This window comes from Lissotriton helveticus, chromosome 11 (genome assembly GCF_964261635.1).
Source record: "Lissotriton helveticus chromosome 11, aLisHel1.1, whole genome shotgun sequence".
NCBI lineage: Eukaryota > Metazoa > Chordata > Amphibia > Caudata > Salamandridae > Lissotriton > Lissotriton helveticus.
This window is the reverse complement of record NC_136072.1, coordinates 1006759935-1006775969: the sequence shown is the minus strand read 5'-3', so window position 1 is coordinate 1006775969 and position 16035 is coordinate 1006759935. Positions and strand designations below refer to the sequence as shown.

Below are 16035 nucleotides of genomic sequence, written 5' to 3'. Positions count from 1 at the left end.
TTTGGTGCATTTCTTTTCGAAAAGCTGAGCGGCCGCTGGCAGTGCTCACACTGCTTAGTCTCTTTCTGCAAGTCCAGAAGTGGACAGCAGGGATTTACCATGAGCCTGTGTAACTCATCACTCATGTAAGATATGCTCCTTGTTCTGCCTACATCAGGTGCAGGGGTTCTGGCCCTAGGCACAGGCCAGGCGCAGACGGGCGCTGAAGGGCTTGCCTATGGTGCGCCTTCGGAAACCTGTTGGAACACACTGCCACTTTCATTAATGGAACGAATGGCCATTGCAAAAATGGTTCAATTGCCTCGCTGTCTTGCAACACTCATTCTGCCCTCTTCCTTCCTGGGTCTTTAAGCAACTGAATTCTATTATTATATCATTGCTTTGGGCAGGTCCGCATTGCAGGGTAGCTCTGGCTACTCTGACCAAACGGTATGAGGACAGGAAACTGGAAGTCCCCAGCCTTGATTTATATTACCATGCCTCACAACTCCAACATGCGGCCTGCATGAGGGCTTAAAAAAAGAGAAGGTTTACATGAGTTGAAGAATTAAGAAATCCTAACACTCTTCTTACTAAATGCAACATCAGTGTGAGAACTTAATGATATTGTTTTTAACTTCATTAAACTATTTTGCCATACCACAGTAGTCAGGTCTCAATGATTTCCCAGTGTCTGACTCAAACTTATCCTTACTCAGATTCAAATGCTTTGGTCTTGTACTTCATGATCAATAATACACCACTAACGTCCACTCGTACAGGTGTGATACAGGGACTCACAGTGTTGCTGTTTGTACAGGTCCTCTAGTTCCTCCTACAGGAACAAAGAAAACTGTGCATGACCACTGGAACTTTAAGAATTCCCAGATTTTCATCAAGTAGTCAGAGGAACAGGTTGGTTGAATGAAAGAAACAGGTTGGAAGAAAAGAGTACGTAAGGAATGGAGATTAACTAAGGAAAGCAGGATGGTGGATAAGGAAACAAAGCAAGTGAGAAGGCCCCTCAGTGTATGTCTCTAGGTGGTGTTGACAAAGGTGCGTCGGGCCTCGCGCTTCCTTTTCCTCGCTGGCTGTGGACGAGGCATCGGGAACGTAAGGGCGCTTTTATTACTTTTATGCTGACCGTCGTCAGACCATGCTATCCAGGTCACTGAGTCTCTTTGGTAAATTTAAATGGCTTCTGGATGTTGGCTCATCCCACCCTCGTGGTCAAAGTTTGTTTCGAAGATGTCTACTGATTCCTAGGGTAAGCTATCCAAGCAGGGAAGAGCCCGGGGGCTGTTCGTGTTGCTGAAGAAGCCCCTCACAAGCCTCTGTACTCGCTCGTGCATTTAAGGGTCATGGGGCGCGGGCCCCGTATGAAGTTGCAGGCCAGGGTGTGTTTCCAGGTGCCTTGGTGGCGGTGTTTGGCTCTGGAAGGCTCCGTGCCCGCTCAGGGGGTCGGGGCACACCTGTCTGTTGCAGTCAGTCCAGGGCACCGCTGGCCCGGCGCGAAGACTTGTGCAGAGTCAAGGATGCAGCTCATGTCTTCCGCGAGCCTCTCCGTGCAGCTGGGCATCAAAGAGGGCGCACGTGGGCAGCAGCCAGGGTCTCGGGGGTGCAAGGGCACCTGCCGGTTCTGAACCAGGGCTCGGCACAGGGGAGGGGGGGAGGGGGCGCTACATGCCCGAGCAGCTGTGAAGTCTAAGCACCGGCGGGCAGTACAGGTGGCAGGGGCACCGGGGGACATGTGTGAGGACCTGGTGAAGGAGCGGATGCGCGCCCTTGCGGAGCTGCTTGTGAAAAGAGTGAACGCGGGTGAACACGCTACATGCGGAGCGCTTCACATCTGTGATGCGTCGGTGCACATACCGAGGGTCGCTGAGAATGGGGACATGGACATCCGTGAAGCACATGTGCAGTGTTCCTTCAGTCACACGCGTGGGCTCGGCAGCAGGTGACATCCGTGAAGCACCTGTGGGCGTGGGGGGTCCTTGCATGTGAAAAGTGTACCCCATTGATGAACAGGTGCAAGGCGTGGTCAGTAGGTGACGACACTGAGGCACATTTGCGCGCGTGGCTGGTCCCCTTGCACGAGGAAAGTGTGCCTCAATCAGGGCTTTAATTGGGCCGGGTCTCACCGGTGCTGAGCACCGGCAGTTTTTTTAAAGGGGGCCCTGAAACGGGCCTCTATGGGCTCTGTGTTGTGTCCTGGCACAGGCGGTCCGTTTAATTCCGGCCTGCATTGACAGCAGGCACTCACACTGCTCACTTCTCACTAGTGTACGTGTGCTCACACTGCTCACTTCCCTGCTCACAATACTCACTTCTCACTACTGGAGAAGTAATGTCATAACGTCATGCCAGGTGGGAGTTGTAGGGGAACCCTTTAAAGAGAGTCATTTTCTCTCTGGATTTCCCTTCTCTGTTTGAAACTCAGGAGCAGCAAACAGGGCTTTAAGTGGAAGCTTTTTCAATATTATATACTAGCAATAGTTGCTGCTTATTTATCTTATGCAACTAAGAACCATTGACAAAGCAAATAGTCCTGGCTTGTTGTAGGTATGATGTTACTTGTTGTATCATATATCGGGATGCAATAAAGAAAAATACAAGTCTGGTGGACACGATGCTAAGCACAGGTTTTTAGTTTAGGTGTTGTAGTGTTGCTGCCAGTGGGGTGTACCACTGCAGCACACGCCCCCTCCCCGATATTGTATTGGTAAAAACCCCCATAGCGCAGACGGACCTGGTTTGGTCCAAACGTGAGCGTGGACACGCAAGGCTGCCAATAAAAGGCCCAGGGGAGCTGGACGTGGTCAGGTTACGCACTACCACCACTGTTACTCCACGTGTCCTGTGTCTCCTTGTAAGGGCCCACACCAGGACACCACACTGGCGACGAGGTGGTCAGCAATCCACCCAGTGGCCCCGCCGCCACACCCACGAACCCCCAGCGTGCCCCGCCGCGGAGCGCTGTGCAGGCCTGCACCGGGCGCCCCGCCCGTCACCCAGCCATCGACTTACGGATGCCTGCCTACGACATAGAGCTGCTCCGCGTGCTGCCCGCTCTGCTGCTGCTCTTCTGCAGGGGCCACCACCAGCCAGGTACCCCGCTACCTCTCGCTGCCCCCAGCCTCTCTCTGCTCCGTTTTCCACGGCCCGCAGGCGTTTGCCGGCTCCGGACACTTCCCGCGCATGCGCGGTGGGATCAAGCACCGCACTCCTGCTGCCCGGCGCGGCGGCCCTACCTTTCCTCACGCATCCCGCGTGAGCACGGACCTGCCGTTCCTCACGCATCTCGCGGAACGGGCTCCCCAGACCATTCTGATCAGCGGAATCCAGTTTTGAGCGTCCACAAGGCCTCCTGGTGCCCCCTACACCCATCCTGAGCGTCCTCCACCAGTATCTCAGGCGTCATGGCCACCGTGCCACATCTGGAGCCTTTCGCCATCACAGGAAGCCCCCCCTCTCAGGCTGCCCGATGGAAGTCATGGGTTGAGCGGCTCGAGAACTATTTTGTTGCGGCGAACATCGCTGTGGGACGTCAGCGGGCCATGCTGCTCCACCTAGGGGGTGAGGCTATCCACGACATATCCAAAGAAATCAATGAAGGTGCCCCACCACACACATACGCAACCATGCGTGACGCCATTACAAGGTACTTTGAGCCGTTTACTAGTGCGGACTACGAACGGTTCCTGCTACGCCAAGCGCGCCAACTCCCGGATGAGTCCGTCGACGTTTTCTACGCCCGGCTCAAGAAATTAGCGAGCACGTGCACCCTCCCGGATGCCGCGGATGAAATTTGCGCGCAATTTATTCAAGGGTGCTCCTCCCTGAAGCTACGTGAGAGAGTACTTGAAACGGACGCAATGCCTATGCGCGACATCCTTGCCATGGGACGATCCAAAGAACTCTCCAAGGCACGTGCCGCGCACATGGAACCCCCCCCCCTCAGTGGCGATCAAGACAGAGCCCGTGTGTGCCATCCGGTCACGTCCAGCAGACGGCAGGGTGAAAACCCCCAGGAGAGAGCGACCGCGACCGAGCAAATCCAACCACGACCAAGGCTGCATGTGGTGCGGAGGTGTCACCCCCCACAATGGCGCCTGCCCGGCCCATGGGAAGATATGCAGCGCATGCGGAAAAGCTCATCATTTTGCAAGTGTATGTTTGTCGTCCCAACGGAAGAAGCCAAGTGCCCCACCCAGGAGAGTGCGACAAGTGGCGCCACAGCCGAACACGTCGAACAGCAGTGACATGGACGACGACGAGGAAGACGCCAAGACAGTCCACGTGGTGCGCATGCTCAACGTCTTAGCTGCCGCATCGTCCACCGAACCGATGTGCACTGTCCAAGTACATGACCAATCTATCAGGGCCCTCATCGACACCGGCGCCACAATAAACCTCATGGCTGCCAGCGTGTACCAATGCCTCGAAAACGCCCCCACGCTTCACCCCACCAGGGTGCAAGTATTTGCCTACAGGACTCGGCGCCCATTGCGCCTGTGCGGAGTGTTCCAAACCACGGTGGCCCATGACGCAATCCAGCTACAGACAAAAATCTATGTCTCCCAGGAAGGGTCAGGTTTCCTTCTTGGCTGCAAGACGGCACGGGAGCTCGGCCTCATACACTTCGCCTTAACAGTACAAGCCCAAGGTGTAGACCAGCTGGTTACCGAACACTCTTCACTGTTTGAGGGCATCGGGTGCCTACGGGGCCCCCCCGTACGACTTCACATTGATCAGTCGGTTACCCCAGTAGCCCTCCGCCACAGACGGATCGCTTTTCACCTCCGGCCAAAAGTCGAAGCCGAGCTGAGGATGCTTGAACACGCCGGCATCATCGAACGAGTAACGGGACCCACGCCGTGGGTATCCCCTATCGTCGTAGCCAAGAAGCCGAAGCAACCTGAGGCCGTGAGGATATGCGTGGATATGCGCATCCCCAACCTAGCGATCAAGAGGGAACGTCACCTGACACCGACCATCGACGACATCATCGGGGAGCTGGCAGGATCAAAATGGTTCTCCAAGATGGACCTGCGGTCAGGGTACCATCAGATCCCTCTCCACCCGGACTCACGCCCAATAACGACTTTCTCCACCCACGCTGGCCTGTGGAGATATAAGAGGTTGAATTTCGGGATCTCAAGCGCAGCAGAGGTGTTTCAAAACATCATTCACAACGTCCTCCACGGCCTGGACGGGGTGCTCAATGTGAGCGACGACATCCTTGTGCATGCCCCGACGCTGGATGAACATGTTACACGCCTCCAAGCAGTGTTTGATCGGCTCAAAGAGAAAGGACTGACCCTCCACAAGGACAAATGTGAGTTCCTACGCAAGGACATCAGCTTTTTCGGATACAAGTTCTCCGACCAAGGAGTTGGCCCCGATCCGGACAAAGTCAAGGATATTCACGACGCACCAGCCCCCACTTCCGTAACAGCCGTCCGCAGCTTCCTAGGCATGGTGACGTACTGCGGACGTTTCATCAAGGATCTCTCAGACCTAACAGGCCCACTCCGAGATCTGACGAAGTCGACTGCCACATGGACGTGGGGCCCAGACCAGCAAGAGTCGTTCGTGAAAACCAAAGCAGCCCTGTCGGCTGACACGACGCTAGCATACTTCAACCCGCAATGCGAATCGCAACTGCTTGTGGATGCCAGTCCCACTAGCCTGGGAGCCGTACTATCGCAACGTCAAACGTGTGGAGAGTGGGCACCTGTAGCATACGCCAGCCGCACACTGACCCCGACCGAACAGCGGTATTCGCAAATCGAACGAGAAGCGATTGCCATATTATGGGGGTGCCGCCATTTCCACGTCTACCTCTACGGCCATCCGTTCTCCATGGTCACGGATCATAAGCCCCTCATACCACTTTTACAAGGCTCATCTTCTCGCCCACCTCCACGGATTGAAAAGTGGGTACTGCAGTTGCAAGAGTACCAGTTCACGGTGGAATACCAGCCAGGCACGAGGAACCCAGCTGATTACCTGTCAAGACACGCACGGCCGGTCACTGACGCTGAAGCCGCTGAAGCATCAGCCACAGAGGAATACGTCCGACTAATCGTGGAACGGTCGAGACCGCGCCCGATGTCCCTCGAAGATGTAACGAGAGCCACAAAGGATGATGATTGCCTCCAGATTGCCATCCAAGCCATACAATCCGGTGACTGGAAAGCGCTACAAAGCCCGGCATCGTTTCGCACCCCGGACGCCCAAGCGGTCCTAAAAGCCCTGCATCAGGTCAAACATGAACTCTCCGTCTCAGGCGAAGGATGTCTACTGAGAGGCCCACGCCTGATGCTGCCCAGCAGCCTCGCCCAGCAAGCGGCTTTGTTGGCCCACGGGTCGCACCAAGGAATCGTCAAGTCCAAAAACAGGCTCCGAAGTAAGCTATGGTTCCCGGGACTCGACAAAGCCGTTGAAGACATAGTTCATAGCTGTCCAGTCAGCCTGGCCACGAGTTTACCAAACCCCCCGGCACCAATCATCACCGAAGAAGGACCAACATCCCCGTGGGTTCAAGTGAGCGCAGACTTCGGCAGCCTCCCAGGAGGCAAGTACATGCTAGTTGTAGTGGACGACTACTCCCGCTACCCTGAGGTAGAAATTGTAACATCAACGGCGGCAGTGGAAGTGATACCAAAATTCGAAAAAATCATCGCCTCCCACGGGATTATGAAGGAAGTCCGCACAGACAATGGACCCCCATTCAACGGCAGTGAATTCACCGACTACCTGCAGAGCCATGGCGTCAAACACAAACAAATAACTCCAAGATGGCCACAAGCCAATGGAGAAGTCGAACGGCTGATGAGAACTCTGAATAAAACAATCCAGATTGCAGTCGCAGACGGTCACTGTCTGGAGATGGCCATCTACCAATTCCTCCGCGAATATCACCAGACCCCACACTGCACCACTGGCGTTGCCCCGAACAGACTCTCTTTCAACCGAGCTGTTACTGACACCATCCCACACCACCCCACGTGGGAGGTAGCCCCAAAACCCAGTAACCGATCCATGGAACACCGCATGAAAAACAACCAGGAAGCGTCCCGAAGACGGAGGGCTGCAGACAGCCCCATTCAAATCGGAGACGCTGTTCTTGTGAGAGACCGCCATCCAGGCGGAAAGTTCCGTTTGCCGTTTGAACTAGATCCATGGAAAGTAACCGAGGTGAATGGAACCATGATCACTGCGATCAGGAATGGAGAGGTGGTCACAAGAAATGTTTCATTCTTTAAGCAAGTGCCGGAAAGCAGAGAAGATCCGGAACAGGACGACAGAGACGTCAGCCCAGAGAGATCCACGGATGGGCCCAGCGCCGCAGAGCCGGAGGAAGCCAGAGAGACCCCCACAGCGACGGGAGGAGATCGCAGCCAAGCGAGATATAGCCTACGCCCATGCCCCAAGCCTTCCCAAAGATACCGAGACTTTGTGGCCCAGTGCTGGCGATGAGAATCTCCTGACGGCTGACCCCGCCGAGAATACAAGTAAGACTGTTCCAAGTTATATCCAGTTGCCACGTTTGTTAGAATAACTCAGAGACTGCCTCAGAGACTATTCCAGTTGGACTTTATTAACTTTTGCTGATCCAGACTGTCACAGCGCCTCCGCTGTCCAACAGAGTTTGTTTGTATTCCACTATGTTTCTCTTTTTGTCTTACCCTTAGGTAAAGGAGGAATGTAGTGTTGCTGCCAGTGGGGTGTACCACTGCAGCACACGCCCCCTCCCCGATATTGTATTGGTAAAAACCCCCATAGCGCAGACGGACCTGGTTTGGTCCAAACGTGAGCGTGGACACGCAAGGCTGCCAATAAAAGGCCCAGGGGAGCTGGGCGTGGTCAGGTTACGCACTACCACCACTGTTACTCCACGTGTCCTGTGTCTCCTTGTAAGGGCCCACACCAGGACACCACAGGTGTATTTAAGGCACCCCCTTAATTCTATCGGCCACGTCCCTTTGAGAGAATCCCCCCCCCCCCCCCGTTTTTTCATCCCATTTAAAGCCCTAGCCTCAATGATGCACAGACGCAGGAGGTGAGTATTCAGTGGGAGCCCGTGACTCCTCTGTTTGGAGTGTGTATGGCAAGGATGCAGGGGGTAGCATGCCCATCTTGCACGCAGATGCTATCTGTGCACAGGTGCGGTAGATGCTTGCATGTGAAATCAGTGATCCCGAATTCCAGGACGGGTATCGCGTCCGTGCCTCCAGGAGGGGTGTGATAAGCCCGTGCCTCCTGCAGGGATGTCACGGCCGTGCCTCTTAACGGTGCCTCTTACACACAGCTCAGCAGGGAGTGAAATGTGCGTGCTCTGTAAACCGCGTCCTGCCCGCGGGAATGGTTCACGAACGAGCAGCTGCTTAACAAATCGAACTGGTCCAACTCACCGAGGCACCGGTCGGTGCAACTTGCGCGAATACGAAAGGATAAATCCAGTGCAAGGTTTACGGGGCTCTAGTTAAAGAAATAGCACCCCCTGCACTGCACACGTGCGCAGCACACACACACACACAGATCTATGTATCCAGGGCTTTAAGTGGCCAATAGCTCTAACTTTTACAAAGGCAAAACCGTTGCATTGTAAATGCTTGTTTTCCTTTGAATACCATCAGACCCTCATGTAAGTCTTCGCCCAAACTTCAGAGAACTCTTGAAGATCGCGCTGTTCAACCTGATAACTGTGACAAAGGGATCAAGCGATCAAGTAAGGCTAGGCAGCCTCCGTCATGCTTGCCTGTTTATAACTGCCTCTGCCCTTAGCTTCCATGCTATCTGTCTATCTCTCCAGAAATTACACCCCCATTGTTGTGCAGGACCAAGGTGGCATACATTAAACATGTGATTACATCCACGTGTTGCTGCTGTGACTTTGTGACTCATGTCTTGTTGTCTTATCAGTAACAGAGTTCTGAAGTACTGGTAATGAGACATAGCTGGATGTATCCAAAGTAACACATTTTAAACGTATACTCAGTGATGTGTTCGTAAAATTAATGCGCAACTTTTAATTTCTATCTGCAATAGACCCATTAACTCCTAACGTTTTCTTGTGTTTGATGAATCTGAGTTCTTTGTCTGTTGACAAAAAGATTTAAGGAGAAAAGAAATGACACCCTCTTTGGTGAAGAGGTCTTACAGTCAGCCCGAAGGACATTGCACAAAGCACGACCAAGGAGGGAATGAATATTTCACACAAACCGGTCACGGTGACCCCCATTGCCACCACAGGCTTCATCCTCGTCAAAAGACCTGCATGGCTCTGCAACGCCCTTGGAAGACAACGCACATTACAAGCAACACATTCCCTTTTCAGATAAACGAGGCGAAAACAGTTGTCTTAGGCAATTGTAAGTCAGCGCCAATGCTTTCATTACACCGACAAATACATTAAGATACTATCTCTGGAAATGTTTTATCTCTTCCTTGTGCAAGCTGCAAATCCGTTATCAGACAAACTGATCATAATGGCGCGAAAGCTACCTCGATCATTTATTTATCTTCCCAGCTGCTTATCTCAGTTTTTTTGTGTTTTAACCCAAAGCAGTATGTAATATTCTTCTCACGCTTGCTGCTCGCTTTCCAAACCCTACTAGCGTTGATCAGACTCATCAGCTCTCATTACCAGTGGGGTGGTAACTATCGATTTGTGTGGCTCTGCACATTCTGGGAAAAGGAATTTTGTGTTTTTATCGCACCAGGTACATGCAGGTGCACACTTACTAGTGGCAATAAAGCACACTTACTAGTCGCAATAAAAAATGGATCCTCTGATACATTTCAGCAGGTCAAACCTGCTGGAATTTAAAGGGAGAAAGATGCACAGTAATTTCTGGGACATGTGGATTTTTGTGCAGTAAGAACCAAAATCTGCATCTTGTGCCCCATTTCATGAGCATAATGTTCAATAATTATGGCATCCAATAAATTGCAAACATTTGGTTTCGGATTTAATCAATGCAAATTATCACATCATTAAAAACTGGCCACTGATAATAAGAGCCATTTAGGGCCAGGCTGGAGAACAAAAGCAGCCCTGGCAAAAAAAAAAATCAAAAACCAGCCCCTCTTCCTTCTCTCCTCGCCTTATCTCTCTTTCCATCCATCCAATCTCTCTCTGCTCCCTCTCTGACCGCTTCCTCTCTATCTTACTCTCCACCCTCCCCCCTCTCTTGAAGCCTGCCCTTGCCTGCTGGGGAAATGGCAGAGGCACCATGAGCTGCCCTGGGCTTTCCAACCAGCCTCCAAGGTCTGCAGCCCACCAGGGGAATGAATTCCCAGTGGAATAAAAGGCCTGTAACGGGGCAGTTGTGCGCCTTACCCTGTACTCTTTCTTTGAAGAAGACATAAATATCAATATCCTACTCACCGTCAGTCGGATTGGCAAACTCCTTAGGCACGGCAGCGCCATCTTGGAGCTCGACCTGTTCCAGTTCAGCCCGCACGCCGTCTATTTGAACCTCGTGCTCTCCAGACAGGGCATCCTCGTCCGACCGCGAGCTTTCCCCCGTGCGACGAAACTTGACAACGCTGGGAACGCAAAGAAAAGGACGGGTGTGAGCAGGGATCGGGTGGCAGGGCTCATTTTCAGTTACTTTGTTTGTTTTATAATTTTATTAGACATTTTTGTAATACAAAATGCAGCAGTAATAAACAAAAATAAGAAGAACAAAATAGTACAGACGAGATGCAAAGGCAGTACAATGGATTTTGTGTTATCATCGAGTCCAACGAAGAGTCCATTCATACACTTCATACCAGAAGGTGTGAGGACAAAGTACACAAGGGCAGTAAAAATTCATTAAGTGCGACAGGACGTCAAAATTTCTGGTTTATTAAAGCTGCCACATTAGCTAACATGAACATAAGAGGGTCCACTTCTCGTGAAAAGAGTTTCTTATAAGATACAAATGTATTAGATGTGTTACTAACACAGACCTATCTCCAAACTCTTTACCTCTTCTGTGACTCAGAGTATTCAGAGGTTGTCTTTACTACACATGTATAGTCTCTAGCAAATATGGATACTGTGGATACTTCATTGCGGGGAGCTAAGTGTAGTTAGGGCATGGTGGGGTATTGTACCTCCTCCAAGGGATTCTCACTCAGCAGGGTCTCCTGAAGAGCAGTCATGGCCTTTACGGGGGGTCTGAAGATGGATCTGTAAGTTAGACATGTACCCTAGCAAGACAGAGTCATGCTGGGAGACAGTTCAGATGGAACACGAATTGACAAAACCAATAGAACAGGTCTTGGCAAGCTGATGTGATGCTTATTTTTTTAAATTATTTGTTATTAGAAGCTGATGTTACAAAATAAAAAGAAGAAAATAACATTCCGCTGCCTACATGGGGTGCCATTTGTCTGCAATAACATTTTAAATTTAAAAGAACATTAACAACTGTATAATCTCAATTTTTGATAACTTTATTTATTCTTTTATTTAAATAGTAATAGTGCCAGTAATCATATTACATCAACTAACCTTGACACCATATGGACCATAGTACTTATTTCTGTGAGCCTGTTGCATCATTACAACAGGTCAGCTGTCATCCCACATATCGGTTACACATACATTATAAACAGAGATTGATGTTTCATTTACTTTTACTTTACTTTTACTATAATCGTCTCGGTGATAGAGGGTCAGATATCCAGATATCCTACCTGAAGGGCTAGGATCTAGACTACCAGGTATAGTCTGAGGGGGGTTCCTGGGCCAGGACTCAGAGAGTAGGGGGAACAAAGCAAACACAAGGAGACGATGGACGTAGCCCTGAAACTTTTTAGACACTCACCCCAGTCACAGATCTGGGTTGAATCCATCATCGTTCTTTAGTTCACCTCGCCACCCCAGTTCAGGCACAGCTATATGCAAATCAGTCTTGACCCTGTGCCTCATGGGAACAGTCCAACCCGAACTGCTAAGCCATGTCGTCCCTGGACTGGAGACAAGCATCCTGGGACCGGTTTCGGGCTAACAGTCCTCATCAGCCAGGCTAGCTTGAATCCAGTGGCAAAGTGAACAAGGGGCCCACGTCTGGGCATACCCTGCCAACTTAGACGTTGATTAGGATGGCGGACCGACTTGCGTCCGTCCGCCACCCCCGAGGTGGAGCGACCGTCCACAGGGGCATCGGTGTTCCCTCCATCGGAATTAGGATGTGACTGCCACCCTGGCAGTCACATCCCGTATAGTTAACATTGCGACGGGTGCTGCTTAAAGCAGCACCCGCCGCAATGTTAAATATGCATGCTTTGCATTTGCATGCACAAAGCGGCAGGCACCGCGCGGTGCCTGCCGCGTTGTGCATGCAAATGCAGGGGGGTACCATAGGTACCCCCCATGTGCACCCACCACCCCCCGACACCAGAAGCAAATCTCCACATGCTTTTCCACGACGGAAATCAGCCGTGGAAAAGCATGTTTGCACACACATCGTAATTTGGCTGGCGGTGTCTTGCAGACACCGCCACCTAATTGCGGTCAACACCCAGCGGATCAGCGGCGGACGGACCTGCCGTCCGCCGCTGATCCCACCGCCATCAGGATCTGGCGGGGTGTGTTTTCAGGGTCCGCGGCGGTGAATCCGCATCCTCCGGGCCGCCGGTGGCTTCCACCGGCCCGGAGGATGCGGATTCACCGCAATCATAATCGACCCCATTGGGTGAACAAAGCAACACAAGAAGATGATGGAAGGAGTGCCAAAACTTTTCAGACACTCACCCTCAGTCACAGATCTGTGTTGAATCCACCTTCGTTCTTTAGCTCACTTAGCCACCCCAGTTCAGATAGTAGGGAGATAGCCTATGTATCTGGGGTGCAGTACATTAAATCTCTGATAGTCATTTAGCATGGGTGGTTGGCCTCTGCCCCAGTGCATTGCAACCCTGCATTTTGCTAGCAACAGGGCTAGGGCCATCGATCAGCTCACACTGACCAGGATTTTGATCACAGCCAACAGATGAGCTATTAGCAGGAATCATGGTTTGGTGATTCATTTTCGCAAGATCACTGTAGATTGTGTCCCTGTATGATTATACCTCAGGACAGTCCAACACCACCTAGCTAAAGTCTGCACTTTCATAGTTACATCTGTTCAACTCCGCTGGTTCTATTACGCCATGTGTCTGCAGCTGTGCAGGATTATTATAGGTGCTTTAAATACATCGGAAATGTAAAACCAGACAGACAGAAATCTTTAAACAATGGCAGGCTTTAATCCACCACGGCAACAGGAGACAATCCTCTACTGCTCTACGGACTGACTACAGCCTGCCAATGCCTAAATAAGCCCCTCACTTAAAAACACAAGTGTGGCTATGAAAATAATAACAAAAAAGGCAAAAGAACGGAATGGACAAAAAAGCCTTGGTAAACTAAAGTACTGGTATAGGTGTCCTGGCAGTGAAGAACACATCTTTTTAGGGGGATGGGCATGTGATCAGGATAAAAATGCCAATGCTCAACGTGAAAGTTAGCCATTGACTGAAGTGTACTGACCCACCTCCCCAAGATGTATGATGTGGTGGATGGAAGCAAAATAATGTGAGTGACATTTGAACAGACCAATGGATGGAGCAGGTTGTCCCAAGGTTTATATGCTCAACATCATCTCTTACACCGATGACAACCAGTTGATCCTCTCCCTCACCAAGGACTCCCACACAGCCAAAACCAACCTCCAAGAAGGAATGAAGGCCGTCGCCGAATGAATGAGGAACAGCCGACTGAAGCTGAACTCGGACAAGACGGTGGTCCTCATCCTCGGATCCACCCCCTTGGCCTGGTACAACTCCTGGTGGCCGACCGCACTGGGAACATCCCCAACACCCACAGACCACGCACGCAACCTAGGGGTCATCCTCGACTCCACCCTATCCATGACTAAGCAGGTCAACGCCGTCTCTTCCTCCTGCTTCAACACCCTCTGCATGCTCCGCAAGATCTACAAGTGGATCTCCACCGAAACGAGAAAAACGGTCACCTAGGCCCTTGTCAGCAGCAGGCTGGACTACGGAAACGCCCTCTACGCAGGAGCCTCGGCCAAACTCCTGAAACGACTTCAACGCATCCAGAACGCCTCTGCACGCCTGATCCTCGACATCCCTCGCCGCAGCCACATCACACCCCACCTGAGAGACCTGCACTGGCTCCCCGTCAACAAGAGGATAACCTTCAAGCTCCTCACCCACACAGACAAGGCACTCCACAACACCGGACCAGCGTACCTCAACAGACGACTCAGCCTATACATCCCCACCCACCAGCTCAGCTCCGCCGACCTCGCCCTCGCCACAGTCCCCCGCACCGGAAGAGCAACTGCAGCAGATCCTTCTCCCACCTCGCTGCCAAAACCTGGAACACCCTCCCCATCCACCTAAGGCAGACCCAAGAACTGCTGACCTTCAGAAGACTCCTCAAGACCTGGCTTTTCGAGCAGTAGCAGCACTCCCCAGTGCCTTGAGACCCTCACGGGCATGTAGTGCGCTTTACAAATACTATGATTGATTGATTGATTTATATATATATATATATTTTTTATTTATAATTTTTTATTACTACTTGAGGCTGGCAAGACCTAAAAATGGAGACCGACAAGCTACATTTAGCATACGACAGCAGGAGCACTCCATTTCAGCAGATGCTTACAAATGGCATCACTGTTCCAACAAGAATAAAGCCATTTTTGATATTAACACAATGAAAAAACATAGGGGTCATGAAGCAAGCCTAAGACCCATAGAGGCACTAAGGAAGGGCTGAAACATGTAGACCAATGGCAGACATAAGCGGTCCTATTAGTCCCAGTTTTTGCCTGGGAGACATTATTGAAGAGTCCACAGTCTACCTTGTGAGACAATTTTAAGAAAAATTTAAAAAACACATATCATAATACACCGGAAGTAATTGGAACTGTTCTCCAGAAACCTATAAATTCCATGTCTCATGTACAGGACTTCAGTATTTTTTGGTTGAAAAAGACAGAGAGGATGTCCAGATAGTCCTAAATTACCCTCTCAAACTCCCTTCCCCGATTATATGAACTCATAATGGACACCACATTTTGCAGCTAGTTGTTTTCAAGGGATGTATGACATTGCAACGCATGCTTTTACCACGCATGCCTTTACAACGCGGTTTTTACAACGCATGCCTTTACACCGCATAGCGCTTTGGGGTGCTGGATAGTGAATAGTTTAATTTACTATTCCAACTCCAGTCCCCGTGGATAGTAGGGAAGGTGTTGGATAGTAAATTAAATCTATTCCCTATCCTAGAGCTCCCCCCAGCGCAATGCGTTGTAATGGTTTGCGTTGTAAAAGTTGCGTCGTAAAGGCACTGCGTGGTAAAAGTTGCGTTGTAAAGGATGTTTCCCGTTTTCAAGTGCACAGTTAAGTGTCTTTTTCTGAATGTAACAATGGTATCGTTGGTGTGAGTCCCTGAGCCATTAAAAGGTACAGATGTAAATTGGTACAATTTTCTTTATGTTGTAGGAGTGGTACATTTAATTAAGCCTGGGCGAAATTTTAATTATTCTGGCATAATTCAAGTAATTATGGGAAATTCCCATTACACTTGCAAAATCCCTGAAATTACGCGTTCTTGGCACAAATATAGTACACAAGCGTGCGAACAATGCAAACAACCAGAAACACGAGCAGCTGTTTTAGGCGCTTTGTTATGCGTCCTTGTGTCAAAAATTGATGTGTGGGCACATTTTGCTCTAGAACAGTGGTTCCCAAACTTTTTCCACTCCCCACTCCCTTGACCCATTGGCCATTCCCATGGATCCCCACTGTTATTTTTTGGGGAGAGTGGGTGGGATGTAAGCCGGCCTCGGGAGTACTTGCATTTTTCTCCCTGAACATAATTGGGAAGAAGCTGAGGAGGGTATTCTCAAACTTTTTTATCCCACTTACAGTGCTAGATTGCACCCCTATGCATGTAGGCCCCATTGCCATAGTGTTTCTGCGCTTGAAGAATATTTGCATGCACTTCCATTTCTACCCATGTCATAT

At 50.7% G+C, this 16035-nt stretch overlaps 1 protein-coding gene across 1 annotated transcript in view; it reads right to left on the bottom strand.

The window, feature by feature from the left end:
• The window catches only part of SVOP (SV2 related protein), a 381533-nt gene that overhangs the window by 264831 nt on the left and 100667 nt on the right, over positions 1-16035 (bottom strand). Inside the window, exon 2 of the mRNA XM_078667399.1 lies at positions 10379-10539. Within this exon, the coding sequence (XP_078523525.1) occupies positions 10379-10539 (161 nt within the window). The remainder of the gene's footprint in view (positions 1-10378; positions 10540-16035) is intronic.